Source organism: Mus musculus, chromosome 16, assembly GCF_000001635.26.
Source record: "Mus musculus strain C57BL/6J chromosome 16, GRCm38.p6 C57BL/6J".
Classification (NCBI taxonomy): Eukaryota; Metazoa; Chordata; class Mammalia; order Rodentia; family Muridae; genus Mus; species Mus musculus.
The window spans coordinates 33898082-33923965 of record NC_000082.6 but is presented as its reverse complement, the minus strand read 5'-3'; the positions used below and the strand labels follow the sequence as shown (position 1 = coordinate 33923965).

The 25884-nt window shown below is 47.9% G+C and overlaps 1 protein-coding gene across 3 annotated transcripts in view; it reads right to left on the bottom strand.

Annotated features, from left to right (window-relative positions):
• Positions 1-25884, bottom strand: part of Itgb5 (integrin beta 5) — a 119674-nt gene that overhangs the window by 25373 nt on the left and 68417 nt on the right. For all 3 annotated transcript variants that reach the window (NM_001145884.1, NM_010580.2, XM_030248983.1), the window contains 5 exons: positions 24564-24725; positions 23361-23456; positions 21083-21172; positions 13367-13501; positions 3752-4181 (listed from right to left, as the gene is read on the bottom strand). In NM_001145884.1, coding sequence (NP_001139356.1) covers positions 3752-4181; positions 13367-13501; positions 21083-21172; positions 23361-23456; positions 24564-24725 — 913 coding nt within the window. The remainder of the gene's footprint in view (positions 1-3751; positions 4182-13366; positions 13502-21082; positions 21173-23360; positions 23457-24563; positions 24726-25884) is intronic.

Genomic DNA, 25884 nt, shown 5'->3' with positions numbered 1-25884 from the left:
GACCTGATAAGCCCTGGGCTCTAGCCTGAGGTCAGAACAGGAGGAAGAGATATGGCTGGTGGCAGGCATGCCGTGTATGTAGGTCTATTACCGATTGAACTAAACAGTAACTCTTTCCTTGGCCTTTTAAGCTCAGCTTACCTCTGAGTCTTATTTCTCACCCAGATTCCCGAGTTTACCTGCCAGGCTGCAAAACTTGACCCTGCTACTTTCAGAGGAAAAATAGTTCCCACTAACTGCCCTTTTGCCCATGGCTCACCCACGCACCCTCCTGCCCACCTTTTTGGAATGCTGACTATCTGTCCGGAGAGGCTATTTCTGGAAGCCCTACTTAATCTCTGTAAATCGAAAAATACTTTTTAGGCATACATGGCCGACGTCGTGATGGGTGGTATTTCATTTGGCAAGAAGGAACCAAGAACTGAGCCCTTTAATCACAGGAGTCTTCTTAGCTACAGAGGCCTGTCGCAACTGTTTTAAATCTACCAAGAACCAACGGCAACCCCGAGATCTGTTCTTGGATGCTGGGAAAGATGCCTCAAGTTTCAGACCCCCATTTTCATCTCTTAGAAGGAATTCGGTGTTGTTTGGTTCTCTCAGTATTTACCACATAACGAAGTAGGATACGTATTATAAAACCCTATTGCAATGTACATTGGGGGCCTCACGGTTACAAGATCAAAAAGGCTCTGCTCAAAGGTTTACAGTTGGTTAGATTTTTAAATTTCTCATTCTAAGAGACCCAACAGGCAGGCTCGCCATGAGATTTTTAAATGTAAGCTCTCAACAGCTTCCTCTAAGAGCCCAGGAGATGACTCATGGGACACAGATCGCCAAGCAGCACAAAGTCTGAACGAGTCTCTTTTACTGCATTAAAAACGCTGAACAGACCCCACCTCTTCTCACATTTAAAGAAACTTTGAAGGGTCAACACTTCCCAGGAATCAGAATAGAAGTGTTCCCAAGGGCCTCATAAAACTCCCGTTACACACGGAAATTGTTTGGGGACAGGACTATTCTGTAAATTACTTCTCCTAGAGACCAGAGGAGAGCCACAGTGAGAGCCCTGGGCGCAGAGGCTGTTCCATGGTGATGTGTCACAAGAACAGTAACAAAAATGCTCAATTGCTTCCAGACCTGGTCTCGGTTGCCTTGCTGCTCATTTTGATGATGGAAAACCTCTCCCAATCCTGAATTCTCTTGTCTTTTTTTCTACATACTCCTGTCTCTCTCAACGGGGGTCAAGGACTGCAGGCCCACCAGAGGAAGCACTAGATAAATGGAAGGAGCTTATCTGCTGTTCCCACTGGTTCTGGCCCCAAGCCTGTCTCAGCAACTTCTTCCAGTACACTGCCCTCCCCCCACCCCCAACCACCACCATTACCTCAAGACAGACCTCAACCACATGACCCACTTCCAGAATGGGCTGCAGGGGCGAGGGGCAAGGAGAAGTGCCAGAGACTGCTGAGGTTGACGGTTTGAGAGCCTGAGTCAGCACCATCAGGAGCTGAGTGTTAGGAAATCAGCTTCTCTCCCACGAAAACCTCAAACGAAGCAGCTATCCCAGTTACCTAAACTAAACCAGTGTGCGCAGCCCCAGAGCAGAGCTCAGGCCGGTCACAGGGACCCCAGAACTGGAGGGAGGACCTGCCCACCACTGCTCAGCTGTGCCCGGAAGGAGCCAGATGGTCCGAGACGAGGAAGCACGAGGTGCCCTCCCCTGCACGAGTGTGTGTCATTAAGCCTTGTCTGGAGCTGTGTTTGCTTTAAGCTCATCTTAATTGAACCAATTCCACAATGACCTCAGTGCAGAAACCCCTTTCTCCAGGAAGACCTGGAGTGCTTTCACGCTTCGGCTAGTGTGGCTTTTAAAGGGGAAGATCTGGTGGGATGTACGACGAAGGGTCAAAATGTTCTACTCAACAGTTGACTAAAGTAATTCAAGCTCCGCTCTGGAGAGGGAGGGTGACTTATAGGACACAAAGTCATACGAAGACACGGATGCTAGCTTGGAAGGAAAGAAACTAACCCCTTAGGGTGAGGAAAACGTAGATGACTTTAAACACTGCTTTCTACCATTCAGAACATTCTAGATTTGAGAAGAATCCTTCTGTTCTCTGGAAAAGCAGTTCTCTTGACAACACGGAGAGCGGGACAGAGGAGAGTACATGGGAAGTAAGAAAAGGGCCCCTTGGACTGGTTTGCCAGATGGTCTTCATCAATCCTGACCATCACAGACCGAGACAGCACAGCCTGACCACACTTGCATCAGCTTCCTGTTTCCCAAGTTTTCTTTAAGGTCTGAGTGTAACGTGTGTGTGTGTTACGGCAACAACCCCATCTTAGGAAGTTGGTGCCCTGTTTGTCCACATAGGAGCTTCAGATCTCAGGACCCCTCTGGGGTCTGAATCCATGGCCCATGAGAGTCTCAAGGCCACAGGGTTAGATGGGTAAATGGAAAAGACCACTGGGGGGGGGGGGGCTTGCAGATACACGCTTTGGCAGAACTCTGCAATGTAAGATGAACTCAGAACTGTGGGTTCTGGTGGTTAAATAAAAAAAGTGTGTTGACTCAGCCTCAGAATCGCCAGAAGTCGACTTGCACACCCTGCATCAAATGCCCTGTGCCCGTTAGGCTCTGTGCTCACTAAAGCTCCTGGTTTATGTCTCCCTCCATTCTCAAAGTAATGCAGAAGCAAGCAATGCTGGCCCAGTCATAGAGATGGGAAAACCAACATCCAAGAGCAGCCAAGTATCTGGCTATAAACTGGGCAGATGAATTTGCACAGGCAAATCCGCTCCCGAACAACACGGGCTAAGCAGCCTGCTGGAGCAAAAACATTCCCAAGGGTTATATCTGACTCTTGATTTCAAGAGAAAAACACTGTAAAATATTACTACTAATACAACCAGGGCGTCTGCTGTGACTAAGGGGAGTAGAAACTCCATCCCACCATGCTAGGATTCTTTAAACACAGCCCCCAGGACCCAGAGGCTCAACCGGACACTGCCAGCTCTCAGGGGGCGTGGCTCTGACCTATATACAGCCAGGGTCCTCCTTTTGTGGCAGGTGTGTGCTGGGTACATTGGGTCTCATTTCTCACAACTCCACACCTGCAGCAACCCATCCCACAATTTCTGTGAACCTACACAGAAGCATCTCACTAACGCCAGAGAACTACCACCCTGATGGGTCCCAGAGGATTCTGATCTTTCTGCCCACCTTAACCCATGACACGCTTATGTCCTGCACTTTGCATGACAGTTTTGAGAAGAATCCTCAATTCCACCCCTCTCATGTGCTTAAGCTTCACAGGAAATCTCTGTGTATAGGAAGCCTCTCTCCTCCCCACCTCTGCAAGCCTACCACCTATCTGCCCATTGGTAACCATGGGTAACCTCCCACAATGCTACCTCATCAAGTGCCCTGGACTTCTTTCACATGTCTCCTACCCCACCCCATACTTCATCTTCATGGCTAGCCCTGACCTATCAGGCACACTGTGCAAACAAGTCCCGCCAGAACGGACCTACAACAGACTCCCTCAGACTTGATGTTTATAGTCCACATAAGGCCACCCACCCTTATGCCTCAGGCAGGCAGGGCTTGGCTTGTCCCTGGTCTTCAACCACCCAGAACAGTCCCAGGCATGACCCTTTCCACCAGCATCCTGAGAAAGCCAGGGTCTGGGTCCACATAATATCCAGGCCTGGGTGTGGCTTGGCACAAAGGCGGTGGCTGGAGGCCTACCTGAGCATAGGACGCCCTTGTTTCTGGCACAGGAAAAGCTGTCACACTCGCAGAAAGGTCCGTAGATCCTCCCGAACTCACTCTCGAAGCAGGAGCACTGGTTGCAGCTACACTCTCCACGCCCGCTGCACAGAGGCTTGCCCTCTGCCTCCCGGCACAGGTTCTGGTACCCGCTCTGGTTCTCCCCCTCCTGGCACTCGCACCTAGTGCCCAGGTAGCCGGGGTCACACTCGCACAGCCCACAGGTGTATGTTCCATTCCCACTGCATCTGGCACTGTTGGGCTCCAGCCCCGTGCTACAGCCGCATGTGCAATTGTAGGCGACTTCCACCTGCAGACTGTCCCGGAAGCCCACGGGCCTCAAGGTGAAAGACTGTGCTGCTTGTCTGCCGGGGCAGCTCCGAGCCTCCACGGACACTTCAAAGGATGCCTGGGGGTGGAAAGAGAAGAGACATCATAGCCACAGCAAGCCAGGGCTCCCACCCATCAGGGGACATGGCTAGATATACCCCTTATGAATATTATCTAGTCCAGCATACAGGTGGAATCCCGGTAGGAACAGTCAACAACCCCAGGTACTTTATGGAAAAGAGCAATTGGTTATGCTAATGTTCATATGAGAACACTGTTCTGTCTTCAGACACACCAGAAGAGGGCATTGGAACTTATTTACAGATGGTTGTGAGCCACCATGTGGTTGCTGGGAATTGAACTCAGGACCTCTAGAAGAGCAGTCAGTGTTCTTAACCGCTGACCCATCTCTCCAGGCCAGGCATGGGTCTCTTTAAAAAAAAAAAATATTTCTTTTTATTTCATGTGCATTCATGTTTAGTCTGTCTGTCTGTCTGACTGACTGACTGAGGGCATCAGATCCCCTGGAACTGGGGTTATAGATAGTTGTGAGCTGCCATTCAGGTGCTGGGAATTGAATCTGGGTCCTCTGGAAGAACAGCCAGTGCTCTTAACTGCTGAGCCCTCTCTCCAGCCCCTGGGGATGGGTCTTTACCATCCACTCTCATCATCTTTGAGACCCTGAGGAGAGGGGCTCTGAAGAAATGCATGAGGAGTGAGCTTTACCTGGTCCTTGCTCTCCTCCTTATCTCTACTTGTATCCCATTCTCGTCCATCCCCACCGCTGTGCACATCTCTCCTCCTATCTCAGAAGTCATTCATTTAACCAGCATTTACTGTCTACGCCAGGCATGGCTAGATGCTGAGGTATGGTGGCACCACCTGGCATGAGGTGCAGGGGCAAAGAGCAGCCACCTGACCACAGTAAAGAGGTCTTCTCTGTCGGGGAAGGGAAGGGTGAGGCCTGAATGTCCTCTCTCATGCCCCAGCCCCAGTGCCCTGCAAGGATGGCTCTCACAGCTGTATGTTGCCCAATCAGCCCACAGTTCTGAAGCTGTAAGGGATACTCACTGCCTGAATAACCATCACACACAGGGGCACTTGGGAGGAAGGAAGGAAGGAAGGAAGGAGGGAGGGAGGGAGGGAGGGAGGGAGGGAGGGAGGGAGGAAGGAAGGAAGGAGAGAGGGAGGGAGGGAGGGAGGGAGGGAGGGAGGGAGGGAGGGAGGGAGGAAGGAAGGAAGGAAGGAAGGAAGGAAGGAAGGAAGGAAGGAAGGAAGGAAGATTGGCTGATTTAGGGAAGAGTTTCTAACTTTAGAGTTTCTTACAGGCTACCATGGAGGCAGACAGCAAGGCAGACCTAGCAGGGTGGCAGATGACAACACCTTGTCTGTCAGCTGCTCACAAGTCTGGAGGGGAAAGGAAGCTCGCTTTGAGTCTTCCGGGAGTCAGAACATGACACCATATCTACTCTGCCTCTCCCTCCTCAGAAGAAAGTGCTGTGTGGGGAACGGGATGAGCAGAGGTGAACAAGCCACAGACACGCAGACAGGCAGGTGAATGGTGACGGAACCTCATTGAGAAGCACCCCTCTGGAAGTGGGGATCCCTTCCTCTGGCAGACATGCCTGGCCACTTCTCCAAGTGGTCCCTTATATCCGGGTGATGTCTTTATTTCTCAAGACTCCTCAGATCATTCTGGGCTTCAGAATGGGCTGGCAGTCCCCTGTAACCAACCATTAACAGCTTTGAACAGCTGTCCTCACTTCAAGGGAGGCAATGATGTCAGAGGGGCTGTGAATTTGTCTGTTTATATAGTGAGTGGGGGTTGTGCTCTTCTAGAACAGACCTGCATCCTCCTAGCACATCACCTCCTAGCAAGGGAACAGAGCAGATGTTCATGCACAGATCAGGGTAGGAAGCTTGGCCGTGGCGGTGCACACCTTTAACTCCAGCACTTGGAAGGCAGAGGCAGGCGAGGATTTCTGTAAGTTTGAGGCCAGCATGGTTTATATAGCTAGTTCCAGCACAGCCAAGGCTAGATATAGAAAACCCTGTCTCAAAAGACAAACAAACAAAAAACCCAACAACTAGGTAGAGAGATGACAGCCTGACTCAATCCAGAGACAGCACAGTGATGAGCCCCAAAGCGACGGCTGTAGACTTCTCCAAATTCTCTGCCTTGGACTAGGAATGTGCTGAGCTTGCACACAGGCAGGGTTTCAAGGGCTGAGCCTCAGCAAAATTATCTATGGGGCCATGAAGAATGCAGGGAAGCAGAGCCTTTGAGTGCCTGATGCCATCCCTTCCCTGTGACCTGCAGGAAGTTGCTACTTTCTGCCGCTTTCCATGCCTGGGAAATGAAGAGCTGGATGCAATAAACTGCAAAGGAATGGCCTGCCGCCAGAGCCAAAGGCACTCCGCTATGAGACTCTAGTGAACACAACCTTCCCCATGCATATCCCCCTTTGTCAAGGGAGAAAGTAAGGAATTAAGGAGAGGGGGAAGGGAAGGGAGGGGGGAGACACACAGAGAGAAACACACCCTTCAGCCTTGCCCACATATGCCAGGATAAGTGGAAGTGTTAGGAGCCTGTGAGTTGGAGCTGAGACATGGACACTGCTTGGCTGAGAAGTCAAGAGGGCGTGGCTTCCCAGTAGGGTCCCAGGACCTCCTTGGCCAACGCTTCTATCCAGTGGAGGTGCTATTTGCCTGCCCTGCAGTCCACTGTCTGATGGCCAGAGAGAGGCAATGTCTGTGTCAGCCAATGGCTCTTGGCTCCCACGGGACATAGGAATGCTATCAAAAGCCTGTCCGTCGGGGACAGCAAGTGGGTCAGTGTTGCTCACCACCCCATCCCCCGTGACAATTCTGTTTTCCTACTGGATTAGCAATGAACCCAGAGAGGCTAGAAGGCCCTGGAGATTCATTCCTTGGCTTCCCTCCCTTGGTGGCCGAGGTCTCAGGATAAGCACTGATACCGAGGGCTGCCCGGCTCCTGGAGCCTTTCCAGGTTCCCATTCCAAGACTCAGTCTAGAGGAAGGTCACAGCTGCTGCAGGCATCCTGGCCAGACTAGTGACTCAACTTCATTGGGATGATTCTGGTTCTCCAATGGGAGCCCACTCTTTCAAAAGGGGAGGTGCCCAGACCCCACACAAACTCCCCAACCCTGGGGTTCTGCAGGTGCCAAGTCCACTCAGCTCTTAATAAAACAAAGAGCTGAGGGAGGGCCCAAAGTCCAGGGCCCAGAGGAGTGGGTAAGAGCAGTGTGTGTGTGTGTGTGTGTGTGTGTGTGTGTGTGTGTGTGTGTGTGTGTTGGCATGTATCCCGTGAGAAGGCTCTAACGGTGGTTCACTGGGCCCTTTGTGCACGGTGGACAGCCAGCCACTTGCATACTAATTTGTCAATGTTAGTTCTTTAGAACACAAGTTCCTGGGGTATAGGTCAACTCAGACCAGCTTGCTGGTGGATGGACAGGGTGGGGGCCGTTAGAGGACTACCCCAAGAACATAGAGAAGGGAATCTCACCAGATTCAAGGCTCTGGGCTTTAATATAAGGATGGTTTCTCTTTCAGGACATCCTCGTTTCACCTACGGCCAAGTCTCCTGCTTCTTAGTCACAAGACCACCTCTGTTTGGAAACGACCACGAGGTACTGCCTGCCTCTCCCTCACCTTCTCAGGAAGCTGCTATTACTCAAAGTGAGATCTGTCCCAGGGCCACCTTGGTCTCCACTGTTGTCCCCAGACTAGTCCCTGAAGTACCCAACGACAGCTGAACTGTCTAACCCCTAGAGTCCCAGAGCCTTTGGTCACCATTCCCTAACATGTCCCTTATCCTAACTTGTGACACCCAGGAAAGAACCTTCTGCCAGGGAGTGGCCAGGCCCTTAAGCTTGTCTTGAACTCAGAGATTCATTCACCTGCTTCTGCCCCCTGAGTGCTGGGATGAAAGGTGTGAGCTCCATGCCTAACTTACGTGTAACTTTCAAAAAATCAATTTCCATTATTCCTTAGTCCCCAACCTATTCCTCTCAACCCCACAACCATCGGTTTCAGCAGCTCTCTGACCCCTCCCTCTCTGGCCACAAAGGGCGGTGCTCTTCACTCCCTAGCAAATTCTCTCAATCAATGCCTTATTCTCCAGGGTTCCTACCAGAGAGAGACTCCACTGTCCCTCTGGGTCTCAGCTCTACTCCTCTTCTTTGCCAGTCCCTCCTTCCTTGGTTACAGGGAAGATCCACTTGGATAAGCACTCTGCCTAGTGACGCTGTCTCCCCATCTTTGCAGCCTGCCGAGCAGATCACCAGCGCATAAACATTTACCAAACAGTAGATCTCAGTCACCAGCACGGTCGCCAGCAAGCCGGGACATCCATCCCTGTGATAAGCACTGAGGAGGAGCAGGAGTTATGGGCAGTTGTAAGCCACCCAACATAGGTGCTAGGGGCTGAACTTGGGTCCTCTACAGGAGCAGTAGGCACCCTTAACCTTAACCCATCTCTCTAGCCCCTTAAAATTCTTACTCTTCAGACCTCCCATGTCATAGCACCGGACTCAGTCAGTCCAGAAAGCCTTACTCTCATGATCTGCACAACCCTGGTGGACAGTGACACACCCAGCCCAGAAGAGTGCCTCTGTGCAGACATCCACACCCAGACAACAAACCCCACACAGCTCTAACCAGAGAGGAAGTGTGACTGCAGCCCGTGGACACTGGGACAATACTAGTACAGAGAGAGAACAAAGGGCCAGCAGAGAGGCTTGCCTGAGGACCTGCTTCGATTTCCACAGGGCTATGGCCACTGGAACCTAAAGTTGGGCCAAAGGCAACTTCGGTGGTGAAAACACTAAAATCATCCTGTTACAATAGAGACGTCTCAATGCTGAGGAAAGTTTCCATTTAAATTTTTTTTTTTTTTCTCCCTGATTTCCTAAGCTCTCCCGGCCAAACAAAAAAGAGCTGTGTACAAGTGGGGGGGAGAAATGATGATTCCTCCCCAAGTCCCTGAAGCTTTCACTACACTGTTCCTGAGGCCTACAGAGAAGGTCTGGGCTGTGGCGTTGCTAGTGACTTGGGTCTTACTGCTGCCTGCTGCTCACCGGCAGTGGGACCTGGGGCCAGTGTCTCAGGCTCCTCTTCGAGCCCCAGGTTTTAAGCCCACACATTAACATGGAAAAATATAGTTCACTGCAAAGCTGCTGGAAGAGACAGAAACCAGGGGCTGGCTAGATGGCTCAGTGGGTAAAGGCGCTTGCTGTTTAGCCTGAGGACCTGAATTCAAATTTTGGGACCCATACAGTGGAACAGAACCCACTCTTGCAAGGTGTCACATGATCTGACACCCAACACACATAAAATAAATAAATCAATGTTAAAAAGAAAAGAAAGGGAAGGGGAAGGGGAAGGGGAAGGGGAAGGGGAAGGGGAAGGGGAAGGGGAAGGAAAGGAAAGGAAATAGTAGCAAAGCCCCAACTGGGCACACTTTACAGTATACAGTATACTATACAGTTCCTGTATAGAGGTGGCTAACTAGGCTCCCTGTGACAGGGAGACTGTGATTAAAATAGGACTTAATCTGGGTGAGTTTAGGCAAGCCACTCCCATCCTAGAGGCCCCAGCTGTCCATCAGCAGTACAGTATTCTGTCCTCACCAATGTTGATGACTATGTGAACTCAACGACAAGGACACAGAGGCTCTGCTCTCTGAGCAGGCTGTGGTCCATCACTACTCTGTCCCACATGGTTTTTGAAATGTCTATGGTGGAAGGGTCATGGGCGTCAGGTGGTATCGGGTGCGTGCTACAGAACAGGGAGCCTTAGCTCTGTGCTTTCATTTCATTAATCCTGTATTCGATTACCTGGTCTGTCACACGGGTAACAATGTCTTCCTCGCAGGAAACTAAGAGAGGAACAGAGAAATGTTCGCTGTTCAGTCTGTTTCCGGTCCATCATGAGGTGGAATGTAACTTCTCTGTATTCCATGAAGGACCCCAAACATAAGGTCCTTGCAATTTCCCTACATTTACCTAAAGACCTCAGATCCACTCTGCCTCAAGGTGGCATTTTCAACAAGCCCCAGTTTTCTTGCTGTTTTTTCCTAACCAATACATAGAGACATTCGCTTGTCCCTTAAGTTTCTAAAAAGACTCAACAACAAGCAGTGTGACCCGAAAAGAAGAGAAATGCCATTACCTCTGGGGTTCCAAAGATCTATGATACAGCCCCAGCGGCAACGCCACTTAAGACGCTTAAGCTTTCTATATTACATTTCTTATTGTGGTGGAGTAAAGGGTCCGGTGGCGTGGCACAATGCGCAGGTCAGAAGACAATTTTCAGAGTGGGTTCTCTCCTTTCACAATGTGAGTCCCAGGGACTGAAATCAAGTGGTCCACCAGGTGCAGCAACAAGGGTTTTGACTCTCTGGGCCATCTCACCCACCCTTAGCACACCATTCATTGTTTGTTTGTTTGTTTTCTTTTTAGGCCCAGTCTCACTCTGTAGCCCAGGTAAGCTTATAACTCACTGTGCATATGAGATCCTATCATCAAAACAACCAAAAATACTACCAGAGCACATACCCTTTGTCCTATTAATACTCTAAACTAAATAAGATACTAATTATAATTAACTAATTAATCATAACCTAGTTTTTAAAACTATTTTTAAGTCTTAGCTTTCCTGTTTTATCAGATGGGCTGTTTGTTCCAGCTCTGTAACCTTTCCCGTATTTGATAAACAGGCCTGCCAATGGCACATAAACACAGGCAGACAATATATGTCCAAGCCTCTGTCAGGCCATCCCTTAGAGGAAGCATGTTCATAAATCTGCCTGACCATTGATGCCCAGTGTCACCGCTCCACACACCCCATGCAGATAAGATCTATAGAATTTGCTCACGTGTTCTTTTCCTACTTATGGCTGCTACCTCCTGCCATCTCCAGAACTTCCTGTTCCGCTTTGTCCTTGCATTTATTTGTTGTTTAATTTGGGCATGGGATGCACACAGCACTGCACATGTGTGGAGTCTGAGAACAGCTTGTGGGAGTCAGGTCTTTTCTTCCACTGTTGTGGTTCCAGAGATCAAACTCGGGTCATCATCAGGCTTGGCAGCAACCCTAAGCCATCTCTCCAGCCACAACTAACTCTTTAAACTCCACGACTTCAACAAGACTTCTGTTTTTTTTCTTAAATCATCTTGATTAAAAAAAAAAATCATGGGGGTGGGGAATGGAATTTGGAGTGTAAAAAATAAATTAAAAATAAAAAAAAGTTTAAAAAAATCACTAGTGGAACTGGAGAGATGGCTTAGCACTTAAGAACATCAACTGTTCTTCCAGCGGTCCTGAGTTCAATTTCCAGCAACGACATGGTGGCTCACAACCATCTGTAATGGGATCTGATGCCCACTTCTGGTGTGTCTCAAGACAGTGACAGTATACTCACATATAAAATAAATAAATCTTTTTTGGTAAAAGAAATCACTATAATTTATCTAAAGAATACAAGTACAACTTTTGACAATTATTCAAGTTTTAGGGCTCCCTACAGTCTCACCTTCCAGACTGGATTTAAACTGCCTCATTTGGCGGTAGGGTGCCACTGTAGGATCGTGAAAAGGTACGACCGGTTCCCTGCGTGGTGTTAAGTGGGTGAAGGGTCACTTAACATGGAAAACAGGAAGGAAGAGAGAAGAGGCTAGAATGTCCCAGCTAGACGTAAGCAGATACTCCAGTGTCTTCCTAAGGCAGGAAATACAGGGTTATTGCCACCTTAGCTGGCAGTAGTACCCAGAAGATGCTCAGATACTCTGAAGTGTGCAAGGAAGCTTTCTCTCACTCTATTTTCTAAGGAAAGGAATGGTCACCAAAGCTCATTGGAGGGGGCTGAAGAAATGGATGGCTCAGTTGTTAAAAGCATGCACCACTCCTCCAGAAGACGAGGGTTCGATTCCCAGCACGCATGTCAGGTAACTCACTATCACCTGTAACTCCAGGACAGAGCCTCTGCAGGCACCTGTACTCATATGTACATACTTAGCATAATTAAAAATAATAAAATAATAAAACATGGGGCTGGAGAAATAGCTCCATAGTTAAGAGCATTGGCTGCTCTTCCAGAGGACAAAGGGTTCAATTTCCAGCACCCACATGACAGCTCAAAACTATTTGGAACTCCAGTTCCAGAGGATCTGACATCCTCACACAGACATGCTGCAGGCAAAACCCCAATGCACATAAAAATAAATAAATACTTTTAAAAATTAACTAAGGAGATGGAAGAGGACGGTGGTATTAATTAATAAAATAGTAATAAAAAACATAAATCCTAAAAATAAAGAAAAGAAAAAATTGTAAATGCCATTGGGATGGTCTCTATAGTCTGTCTGCTTCTGGCAGCAGACCTCCAGAAGGTGTGTGGACAATCCTCCCATCACCATCAATAGCCTGTGTTGCCATGGCACAGTGGTGTCACCACTCCCCAGTGCTTTCCTTTGCCATCTTTGTTTGACATCACTGTTACACCTTTTTTTTTTTTTTTTTTTTTTTTTGTTTTTTGTTTTTTCGAGACAGGGTTTCTCTGTGTAGCCCTGGTTGTCCTGGAACCCACTCTGTAGACAAGGCTGGCCTCCAACTCAGAAATCCGTCTGCCTCTGCCTCCCAAGTGCTGGGATTAAAGGCATGCGCCACCACTGCCCGGCACTGCTACACCTTTTATCTTTCCCCTCTGTAGATCAGACTAGTGTCAAAAACAATCTTTTCACCGTGACTCATCACATGCTGCCACGCCCCGCTTATGCCTTCACACCATTGCATCTTAACCTTTACATACATCATTTATATCCGTTATCTGACAGGCATCTGTTCCCTCCACGGCTGCAGGATACCCCTTAGTCTCATCAAATAAAAGGAGATGCATGGAAAAGATGAGGAATAGAAGCCAAGTCTCCTAGACTCCTGTCAATATTCTCCCACCTGACTAGATCCCTGTCAAGCTAAAAACGATAATGACTAAAGCACCAAGGGCCCAGTGTCACTGAGGAGCCCTCAGCTGGCAGTGCACTGAGGGGGTCTGTGGACTGGAGCTCCGAACCCGATCCTGCTAAGACTTTGCACACAACATGCACAGTAGCTTGGAAAGCATTCTGGACTAGAAGGCAGAGCACACGTCTCTAGAGGACTCCAGGGAGCTACAAAATTGTCAGATTCAGAGAATAATTACCCAAGCGAACAAGAACTCTTAAAAACTAGGAGGGAACACTTACCGTGTCCCCAATCTTCAGACCCTCACACTTCCTCTGACCAGGGTAAGATATGCCATCTTGGCAGGTGGCAGTGAAGAAGAGATTAAGGTCTTCTGGCTGATCCCACACTGACAGCTCCACTTTAGCCCGGATGCTCTGAAAACAAAGGGAGAAAAGAAAGCCAACAGTACTTAGAAACAGCCACAGCAAGGTGTTCCCTACAGTGGGTTTTGTATATCGCATGGTTTCTTCTAACCTCAGGAGGTTCAAGCCAAGTTAGAGACAGGAGGCTTCCCACGCACCCTCTTGGTAGACCTGACTTGGCCCTCCCTCTGTGAGCTTGGAATGGTTGGTAATGGTCTATGTGCAAAGTGATATATCTTCCTCAAAAGACTTTTGCTCTGTCTCCCGCTCACCTCTTCAGGGCCACCTCTTATTCCCAGGCACATAATTACTGAAATCTACCCATGTAGTAGTCTCTAGGCTTTGGGTTTATCCATGCACACATAGGCACACGGGCATACGCCCGTGGACATACACCCAGGACAACAGCTCTTTGCCCAATGTCTCTTCTCCTGCCTTCCCCCCTAGGCTAGCTACTTACTATCCTGCTAAGACAGTCCATCCAGGCTCCACCTGGCCTTTCTTCACACTCAAACCCATCCCTTACTAGATGAGGTTATCCCATGAGTCTGAAACTACATTATCCTTATTCTTCTCTGGAGTCTAGCTGCTCAAGACACTGAGTGACACAAAGACTATGGAAAAGTGATATGTCAATGCAGAAGAGAAAGAAAGAAAGAAAGAAAGAAAGAAAGAAAGAAAGAAAGAAAGAAAGAAAGAAAGAAAGAAAGGAAGGAAGAAAGGAAGAAAGAAAGAAAGAAAGAAAGAAAGAAAGAAAGAAAGAAAGAAAGAAAGAAAGAGAGAGAGGGGGAGGAGAGGGAGGGAGAAAGAGAGAGAGAAGGTGGGAGAGAGGGAGGGACGGAGACTGAAAGTAGCATTACTGGAAAGATTGGGGAGAAGCTGGGGTCCTTACTGCTGGCTGGAGTGGAAGCCGATACAGGCTTTGAGAAAACCAATAAGTAGGGCTGGAGAAGTGGCTCAGCAGTTAAGAGCACTGTCTGTTCGTCCAGAGGTCCTGAGTTCAATTCCCAGCAATCACTTGGTGGCTTACAACCATCTTTAATAGGATCAATGCCTTCTTCTGGTGTGTCTGAAGACAGCTACAGTGTACTCATATACATATACATTAAATAAATAATATTAAAAAAGAAAAAAGAGGGCTGGAGAGATGTCTCAGCAGTTAAGAGCACTGACTGCTCTTTCGAAGGTCCTGAGTTCAAATCCCAGCAGCACATGGTAGCTGACAATCATCCGTCATGAGATCTGTTGCCCTCTTCTGGGGTGTCTGAAGACAGCTACAGTGTACTTACATATAAATAATAAATAAATAAATAAATAAATAAATAAATAAATGTTTTTTTTTTTTAAAAAAAGAAAGAAAGTCAATAAGTAATGTATTCTAAAACTCAGGCTGATTTTAGCTTCCTCTGAGGATTGTACACAACTAAGATGTGCAGGTTACCAAGAGGCAGGGACAAGAATGTCTACAGCAAGTTAAGAGCAAGAATCTGGAAGCCAACCAAAGGCCTGCCAATAGTACAATAGATTTAAGTAAACCACAGAATATCCACCTCACAGGGCACTTACAATAGCAACAATGTATCAAACACAAGTGTATAAAGTGACCATGAAGAGTATAACATTACTCAAAGCCAGACACACTCTATTTATTTATTCCCTAATAAAGATACTCTGGGCCTCAGTAGATTATATATAACGGTGGCCCCATCGTGAGATCGTGAGAGCTATAAACTTCCCACATCACTTAGTGATGTTAATCTACCTTCTGTATATTCAGGTACACAATGGCCACCACTGTTACAACTGCCTGCATATTCCAGATAGTACCAGCCTCATAGGTTTGTAGCCTAGAAGAGAAAGGCAGCTGCTGATAGCCAAGGCAAGTAGTACATTACAGCATCTAGGTTAATATGCTGTATACTCTTTGCCTGTAAAATGCTATAACTCCCTGACGATGTGTCTCTCAGGGTGCATCCTTGCTACTAAGTGAGAAGCCATCATGTGTGAAATTCAGTAACAGGCAGAACTAATGGTTGCCCTTGGGGGATAGCGAGAGAAGGAGGCCTACAAGGGACTTGCCTGTGCTGGCAATGCTCTGCTGTGGCTGTGTTTTCTTTGTATATTTTTGTTTCTGAGACAGGGTCTTGTTATGCAGTCTAGGATAACCCCGAAATCTGTAATCCTCGTGCTTCAGGCTTCTGAACTGAAATGGCAAGCAACAAGCCTAGCCATGATCTGCTTTTTACCTGGGTGTTAGATACTCAGGTATGTTTGGTTTATACAAGGTCCATGGAAGACTTTATATGCCTCTTGGTTTTTAGAATCCACCCTTAATGGGTAGAGAAGATACTATTGTTGTTTTTCAAAATAAATGGTCATGTTGTCATATTGCCTTATCTGTAAATAAGGGCTGCGCTTAACTCGGGTCAAGAAACTTCTTCTGCAAGGGGCAGGAGATGATGCAGAGTCTCGTGACTGTTCGGAGTGCAGTGAATTAGCTACACCAAGTTCTCAGCCCTAAATGGGATATCTGCATTACCCCTCCATGCCCTCAAGGCTCAGGGAACGTGACAGACAAGGGAACAGAAAGAATGTAAGGGATGCGGAAGAACATAGTGAAGAAGTGCTTGTCTCCTGAATGTTACATGGCCATTGTGCTCATGAACTCCAGGCAACTATGGTTATCTGCACAAAATCTGTACAAATTCCAGCAAGTCATAACTCTGCCATAAAATAGAGGAGGGATCCATGAGACCCTACCCCCGAGGAACTATTCTATAAAAAACAAATCTATGGGGCTGGTGAGACGGCTCAGCGGTTAAGAGCGCTGACTGCTCTTCCGAAGGTCCTGAGTTCAAATCCCAGCAACCACATGGTAGCTCATAACCACCCATAATGAAATTTGACGTCCTCTTCTGGCACATCTGAAGACAGCTACAGTGTACTTATGTACTTCGGGCCAGAGCGGGGCCGACCTGAGTGAGCAGAGTTGACCGGAGTGAGCAGAAGTCCTAAAATTCAATTCCCAACAACCACATGAAGGCCCACAACCATCTGTACAGCTACAGTGTACTCACATACACTAAATAAATAAATCTAAAACAAAAACAAAAACAAAAACAAAAAACAAACAACAACAACAACAACAAAAACCCCAAATCTGTAAGAAGTCAGGCAGTGGTGGTGCACACCTTTAATCCAAGCACTCAGAAGGCAGAGGCAGGTGGCTCTCTGAGTGCAAGGCCAGCCAGGACTGCCCAGAGAAACCCTGTCTCAGAACAACAACAATAACAACAACAAACCCTTAAGTAATAGCCAAGTGTGATGCCACACACCTTTAATTCCAGCACTTAGGAGACACAGGTAGGTGGATCTCCATAGCAAGTTCTATCTAGACCAGCCAGGGCTGCTTAATAAAATGCTATCTCGGGGGCTGGAGAGATGGCTCAGCAGTTAAGAGTACCTACCGCTCTTCAGAAGGTCCTGAGTTCAAATCCCAGCAACCATATGGTGGGTCACAACCATCTGTAATGAGATCTGATGCCCTCTTCTAGAGTGTCTGAAGACAGTTAGAGTGTACTTACATATAATAAATTTAAATAAATAAATAAATAAATAATAAAAATAAAAAATAAATAAAATGCTGTCTCAAAAGTCCCTATGAAAGTTATAACTTTAGGAGCTGAGGCCAAATGAAGTAACTTTATGACTATTTAGAAGTCATATTCTATCACACATTTAAAAAATCTGCTTATAACACAGACAGCAGGGCTTACAGGTAGCAGGACTTACTATGAGAGGCACTGAGCCAAGCTTCCTCACAAACAAGAAGCCAGAATGCCACCAGCTTTTGTAGCTTTCCCACCCCTCCCTCTAGCCCTCCGACTCTGGCATGTGGTGCTAATAAGCTAATACATGAGATGTGCGTTTCCCCAACAAATTCACAGCTTGCAGAAAATACTCCACAAAAACTGGTCTCTCTGCAACAAATTGTCGAAGTGCTTCTACAACTCTAAAAATACTAAACCCTCTGAAAGCTGCTTCCTCTTCGGAGTGCCATCCTTAATTGGCCAAAGGTCACAAAAGTGCTATGCAACACACACACCCCTCTCCCACTGAATGTAATTAGTTATTTACAGATCTGCCTTCTCAGTGTGCCATGAACCCAAAGGACCACATACATGCCCTCTCTCTCCAGGATGCAGAACAAAGTCTTGGTGAATGAATACATGGACCAATGTATAAACACGTGAACAACCTTTAGGCTCAAGGGACTGGGCAGATGAAGATGAAATCTTTAAAGATAGCTAATAGGGACTGGAGGGCTGGCTGTTTAAGAATCCTGGCTGTTCTTCAAGACGATTCAAACTGGTCCCCGGCACCCACATTGGGCAGTTCAAAACTCCAGGGAATCTAATTCTTCCTCTGGCCTCCAAAGGAACGGACACACACATTCACATTTAGACACCCATACACAAATGGGGGAAATGCATACACACACATGCACATATACCAGTATATATGAAGATGTATGGAAAGGAGGTGAGGAAGATGGCTCAGTGGTTAAGAGCACTAGCTGCTCTCCTATAGTGTCAGGTCCAAAGATGCTCGGGACAAATAACTATCTGCGGTGCCTACTAGCACACCGAATATGCTGATTTGGCATCAGAAGCTGGCTTCCAGGCTTTCTTGGGTATCACAAACACTTGTCTGTGGGTCTTCTCAGTTCTTCTCACCCACCCCCTACCCTAAAGTTCTCCAGCTTCTCGTGCTCACAGAGCCCTGACATTTCAGCCATGTGCTCTCTTTTGGCTTCTCTCTTATCTTCCTCTCTTGACCTCATCTCCCCACCCACCCATCTCCCGGTCCCTCAAAGTCCCTAGTCCAGTCTGCTGGCCTCTGTTCAGTTCACTCCTTCCTCTCCCTGCTCTGGACTCCTCCAGATGCCTCTGGTTGTGCTCCCCCTCCTTGCCTTGGAGTAGCCACCTCATCAGCTTATATATATGATGCTGAAATCCTCAGTTTATACACAGAGGACCTGGGTTTGGTTCCCAGCACCCATATAGCACTTCACAACCATCTCCAATTCCAGCTCTAGGAGATCTGATGCCCTCTCCTATTCTCCAAGGGTACCAGACAAACACATGGTGCACTGACATACAAGTGGGCACACACACACACACACACACACACACACGACAAATTAAAATTTAAAAGTCTTTAAAATAAGAAAAGCTCGGCCTAGAGAGATGGTTCAATGGTTAAGAGCACTGACTGCTCTTCCAGAGGTCCCGAGTTCAATTCCTAGCAACCACATGGTGGCTCACAACCATCTGCAATGGGATCTGATGCCCTCTTCTGGTGTGTCTGAAGAGAGCCACAGTGTACTCACATACATGGAATAAACAAATAAAAAAAGAAAGAAAAGAAAAGGAGAGAAAAGGCACTCTATGCTTTACGTGGGCCATAGACCCCTCACTGGTGTTCTGGCTAGCTGGTTCTCTCTTGCTCACCACAGAGCGCCTGGGACCAGAATCTCCTCTACTGTTTCAGATGGCAGGAAGGAATTATGAAGAGTTAGCTCAGACCTCAGTTATGGAACCAAAAGCCGAGCCCAAATGCTCGTAGCTGAGGCAGGCTTCCAGAGCTCATGCTGATCCCATCCCCACGGGCCTCTTTCCTCAGAATCCACTGACTTTGGGAAAGTACGAATCACCCTCACAGCTCTAAGGGTCCCCCTCCCTTGAAACACCACATGCAGAATTCTGCAGCAGAGCTGGGCTTGCTCCAGTGTCCTGCTGCCATGTATCATACAATGCTGGCCACAATTAGCCCCTTAAGATGTATTTGTTGACAGAAAAGAATGAAGTGCAAGACACATCAGAGGTTCAAAGGCACAAGAACTGGTTCTTATGCACGGGGACACTCACGTGCAACTCATGAGCTTACTCAATTGCGACCAGCTCTGCCCCTGAAGATAGTTTCTTAACTCCCATCCTAGACAAAGTCGGCCATGTCAAGAATGCCAGCCCCTCTAAGTGCTATTCTATTACAGACCCTGTGTCACGTTAGGTCACATCTGCAATTGCTTTCTGTCGGCCCAGCTGAGGGGGGAGGGGAGCGGTTGGAGCAGACTTTATGGCAACAATCAAAAGAGAAACATGTGCTGTGCTAGAGCAGAACCCACCACGGGCTCTGATGTCACCCTCTGCTGCTACTCTAGTGGTCTGCAGCCCATCCTGCCAGCTCCCACTTTAAAGAGAGGCCCCTGGGCTTTTCGTCTCAAGTATCTCTCTTCATAAGCATGGATCGATGTTTCCGTACCCAGACTCAGGGCTCAGCCCTGGAAGACAGTCTTCCCTCTGCGGTACTCTGCGAGAAGCTCCATGCTGCCAAACACCCTTGGGCAGAGAGTGAGTTTGGCACAGCTAGAAAAGTATATAAATCTAAAAGCTGACAGTTCTGCACTGTGAAAGACACATACGAATCAGACAGAGCCAAAGACCACAACCACTTCATCTGTAGCATATGCTCTGACCAGCATCTTCCAGTGTCCCCACAGATCCACTGCTAGCTAGCATCCAGGAGGAGCAAAGTCAATACCCACATGTAGTCATGGTTGTGTGACTCATGAAACCCACCACAAATCAGGGCAATGATAAAAATGTCAACCAGCACTGGCAAGCGCAGCCCATGTGCTCTGGTGCCTGTGGAGGCTAAGAAGAGAGTGCTGGATCCCCTGGAACTGGGAGCTATAGAGGGTTGTAAGCCCCCATGTGGATGCTGGGAACCAAGCTACAGCAGCCTGCCTGTGTGTATGGCTTAGAAGTATTCTTTGTGTGGCATTTTCCCTGATCCTGGGGAACAAGGAGAAGAGTCGGATACCCACTTAGAAGTTGGGGTTGGCAGAAATGATCTATTTAGGCTGCATTAGAAATTGGAGTAAATCTAGGTTCCCTGAGCAACTGCCGGGCCCTACTATTGTTGCTGGAACCTCTAAATTAAACTGGGAAAGCATGTTGTATAGCTCAGGGGTCTGCAGGGTCTGGAGCTGGCTGAGCTTGGAGATGTTGAGAGGTAGCTACTCCAGAAGATGTCCTCCCCCCACCTCACAGAGCTCAGATGAGGCCACTCCTTAGCTCTGTCTTCTCCAGAAGCCTTGAACTCACAGAGCTCTCTACCTGTCTCGTCTACACAGTGAGTTCCAGGACAGCCAGGGTTAGAGAGAGCCTGTCTCAAGGGTTCCGGGTGGAGGGAGGAACCCAGATAGAAATGAAGGTACAGTGTAGAGGAAGAGAAGAAGAGAAAATTTCTGGCTTTATCAGGAATTCACAGGAGAAATGAAGTAAGCTCTGATTTGTAAAGAGCCCAAACTGCAACAGTTCATGAAAGGGGGTGAGAGGCAACTAGCCAGGAATTCTCCCTGATGCCCAACTCCGAGTCTATAGGACACAGAGACATGGAGAAACTGAGTAAGGGACATTGGCCACACCTCAAACACTAGGAGCCCCCCTCTATCAGCTCCAGGCCTCAGGGTTTCAGGAGGGGACGGGATGGAGGTGGGGAGTCGGGGGGTCAGAGCCAATGACTTACACTGTACGCATTGATAATCAGTTGAATAATATTTTTGGAATCTCCATGCAAAATCTCCACAGTGGTTCCAGGTATCAGGGCTGTAAAATTCTTGAAAAACACAAAACAACAACAACAAAAAAAGTAAGATCATTTTGCCTTCTGTGAAGGTTAATTTTATGTCAACTTGACACAGGCTAGAGTCACCTCAATTGAGAAAATGCCTCCATAAGATTGGACTGTAGGCAGCCTGTAGAGCATTTTCGTAATTAGTGATTGATGGAGAGGAACCAGCCCACTGTGGGCAGGGCCATCCCTGGCTAATAGTTCTGGGTTCCATAGGAAAGCAGGCTGAGCTAACCATGAGGAACAAGCATCCCTCCATGGCCTCCGCATCACCTCCTGCCTCAAGGTTCCTGCTCTGTTTGAGCTCCCATCCTGACTTCCTTTAGTGATGAACCATGATGTGGAAGTATAAGTCAAATAAGCCCTTTCTTCCCCACATTGCTTTTGGTCATGGAGTTTCATCTCAGCAATAGTTACCCTCTCACTAAGACACTTTCCATTCTGTCAGAATCAAAAGTGTACTGTGGACAAGAGTGAACAAGGGCCAGTACCACGCTCTGCCACTCTCCCAGACCACATGCTGGATGGAGAGAGTGCTATGGGAGAGGCAAGAAAATTTGGTGTGAGAAGCACACTCAGGGAGCTATGGAAGGAAGTGCAGGGCTGACAGCAAATGACCAGTCACCCTCTAAGGTCATGACCCTCTCACCATCACTCCTGGTAATTGTAGGCTCATTTCGGGTTGACTCTGCATGTTCTACAGGAGCACAAAGGCCTGCTTCCCCAAGCGTAGGAAGACAGCCTATCTTCCCAGTAGGGAGTTAACAGACGGGTGTCATTCTAAAGACCTTTTGATACCTGTATGTAAGGCCAGGGGACAAAGCCCTTTGCCCTAGCACAGCTCCTGAGTGTGGCTCTGAGAACAGGACAGGGTCCCTGTCACCCTCAAGCTATATAGGTCTCCCCATTCTGAGGAAGGAGGCTGAAGCCCAAGAGGAAACAAAGCCCGACACAGCTTCTGCACTTAGTCCTTCTAAGAATGTGGTTTGTAACGGTCGAGCTTTAACCAATGATTAAACTAAGCGTCTTTTCATTCTATCAATCTAAAATAGACTCAGGCTCAGAGAGGCTCCATGACTCAGGAAGACACTGTGACATTTTCGTAACCTCTCATAAAGCAGGGGCCTTGGAGACACGATCGAACAGAAGTTCTTTGGAGGATAATTAAGGGATTCCTGACAGCATCCCCTATATGGTCACAGCATCCAGGGTGAGCCGGGTTTATGCTTAGCTCACACAGTCAGAGAGGTTGAGTGAATGTCTGTGTGTGCCCATGTGCGAGCATCACAGAAAGGCCAGAGAGTAGGTCCTCCTACTATTACTCTCTAGGGAGCTTGCGAGTACCACTGTCATTGCCACAATGGTGGCCCAGGTGGCAACCTGGGAAAAGACTTGTTGGATGCAACAAGCCCATCGCTCTCTTCTCTCAGTCACTGACTGATTTCTGGAAGACCTACTGTGCTGGGCCACCCCTTACCTCCCACCCTCCGCAGGAAGGCAGACTGAGTTAGTAGTAGTAGCCAACAACAGCTGCCCAGTTCTCTTTGTACAGAATTATTTCATGTATTCCTTCTCAACTGGAATAGGCCCCTGTGTCTCTATCCATCTTCTGAAAATGACGATTCATAATATTTTTGAGATGTTTCTCTGAATTAAGTTAAATAACATAGTTTAAAACTCCCAGTGAGGGCTGGGGAGATGGCTCAGGGGGTAAGAGCACCCGACTACTCTTCCAAAGGTCCGAAGTTCAAATCCCAGCAACCACATGGTGGCTCACAACCACCTGTAACAGAGATCTGATGCCCTCTTCTGGTGCGTCTGAAGACAGCTACAGTGTACTTACATATAATAAATAAATAAATAAATCTTTAAAAAAAAAAAAAAAAAAACTCCCAGTGAAGATGCTCATGACCACATGAACACTCAAGGGTTTCCTTATTACTTCTAAGCACAGCTCCATTGACCCTGCCCACCCCCACTCTAATCTCTAACTGGCTTTAGGTCAAAATGAGTCACGGATCAGACCACCCCCCACCCCGATACACACACACACATACACACACACACACACACTCACACTCGCACACACACACTCACACATACTCTCGCACACACACACATACACACACACACTCACTCACACATACACACACACACACACACACACGAGTACCTTGTAGAGCATATAGTGGTTCTTCGTCACAGCAAAAATGAGGTTGATATTGTTCTCTGCCAGCTTCTCCCCAAGCAAGGCAAGCGATGGATAGTCCTAAGTCGAAGGCAAATGTCAAGAGTGTAACCATCCCAACCAGCTGCAACACTGACATGTGATCTGCAGACATGCAGACCCTGGAAAAAAGCATCTTTCTCCTGGGTACCCGTCAACCAAGGGCCTAATAACCAAGTCCATCAGCAGCCCCTCATCTAAGAGGCTATAGGAAAGGACATTCGTTAGAAAGGCCCCTCTAGCATCACTAGGTGTGATCTGGACCCCTCCTCGTTCTTTCTGGAGGGATAGGAATAGTTGTGGCACCAGGAAGAACAGTCTCACCGTCTACCATCTGCCACCAACACCTATTAGCTTGTATCCTTACCCTACAGCTGTCCCTTGCCCTGTATTCTTTTTCCTGTGCCCAACAGTCAGGTAACCGATGTCTGCGGGTCCCGCTCATGGCTCATAACAAGCAAAGGAGGGCACTGCTCTCTGGAATCAGGCTGTGATGGGGGAAGGAGGTAGCCGACCAATTGAGGAGAAAGGAAAGACTGGAGGCAATTTAACCCTGGTTGGTATAGGGTGAGGTCCTACAGTTAGAAGCCTTTTCAAGACTCCATCACTCCTGGATAATCTAGAAAGCTTAGACGATCACCTCCTGGAGCTGGAGAAAATGGGCTTGTCCTGCAAAGAAAACTGGCAAGAACTCCTCTCTAGCCAGATGTTAAAATAGATTTGGGGAAGAAGAAGGGATACATTTCTTTAAAAGTCTCCATAATTAATGTGGCAGAATCTTGGTACTTGGTACTGGGTATCTTCTAACTCTATCCCAGTTGTGACCCCTTCAGGAAAACAGGTTCCATCCACGCTGTGTTCAGATCACCTCCACTGGAACCCCTTGGCTCCCAGGCCACCCCTTCCTCCAATGAGATAGATCCTCACTAGGTACACAGCAGTGCAGAGATGAACCAGCTACAGAAATCCCTAACAAGAATTAGTTAACAATGAGGTTTTAAAACTTAGCAAGAGAAGACAAAATAATGAATAAACCTGGATTCCCAGAGCGGAGCAGAACCTCAGCAATTACTGCAGGTGAGGAGGTTTCCAGGTAAGGGATGAGCAATGGGCACAAGGACAGGTCAGAGGAGCCATTGCAGCACTCACCATCTGGTTAGAGGCTGTGTACTCATTGGCTTCATTCAGGTGACACTGGCCATCGTGGGGCTGGACCAGGCCACCCAGTTTTCCATCCAGTGCGATGTGGGGCACATCGTCTGTTGTGAACACCAGCAAGTGCAGAGCATCTTTTCGCCATCCGATCTTCTCCTGAAAGACAGAAGACAGCGGTGGGTTGGGAGAAGATGGAGGTGGTATAACTGTCCAGTACAAACTTGCCCAGGGCATCATACGAGACACCAGCTGGCTGCAGGGCTCCAAGTCTAAGTGAGAGCTGTGTCCTTCCCTCAGCATCAGGGCTTCTCACTTAAACCCATGCCACAGAGGCACAGACGAGGAGAAGCTCTGCTCACACAGGCCCACGTGCCTAGACACCCACTGACATCGTCCTCTTCCACCCACTGGTACCCACTCTTCCCTGACTTCACCCAAGAACTACATCTCTGACTTCAACCCAGGGCTACATCTCTGACTTCACCCCAGGGCTATATCTTTATGTAGTGTTTAAAGATTCCCTTCCAGGCTCCAGAACAAGCCTGAGTCCGCCTTCATCATACCACTGGCTAAGACCATACAAGATAATGGTTAAACACTTAAGGCCCTGTTAGACAGAAACAATTCAGTAAAGCATCCGAATGGCCCTGCCACTGGAGATGGCTCTGCCTTTTGAGGATCTGGTAAGAACTGCCATCTCTCCCAGTCGGAGTGAATCCTCTGATCTTTACCAAAATCATGTCAAAGTGCAGCAGATAAGCTCGCTGTCTCTTACTGCGTGGGACTCGGTTCACTCCACAGGATTATCCAGACTGAGGGTCAGCTAAATATAGTGCATGGCAAGGGGGGAGCTCTGGACTACTCGTATTCAGCCACTGTAGCCACAGCATTACACAGAACCACTCAGGAATTATCATCCGGAGCCGGAATGTGTGGCCACTCTTTTACTATTAGTGCAAGGGCATCCCGAAATATGTTGGTGACTCTAGAGAGAATTAGACATTGCCAAGGGCTAGTTATGCACGTTAGATATAAAACTCGCAGAGGTAGGGTTCATACATCACAAAGGTTAAAAGCTTTTGATCTCTCAATGGCAGATGAGGAGCTGGGCTACCGCCCACTCTCACTCATCATCTGAACAGCTATGATGCTGTCTTACTCCCTTCAATAACAGCATGGGTACAAAAATACATATCACAAAATCAAAAGGGGGCGGGGGCAGGGGGGGGACTTGACAAAACGCCAGTGAAGACCAAAGGCCTGCTGTGGGCAGGAGTGGCTACCTAAGAGGGGTCAGTTTTACAGTCATGTAACT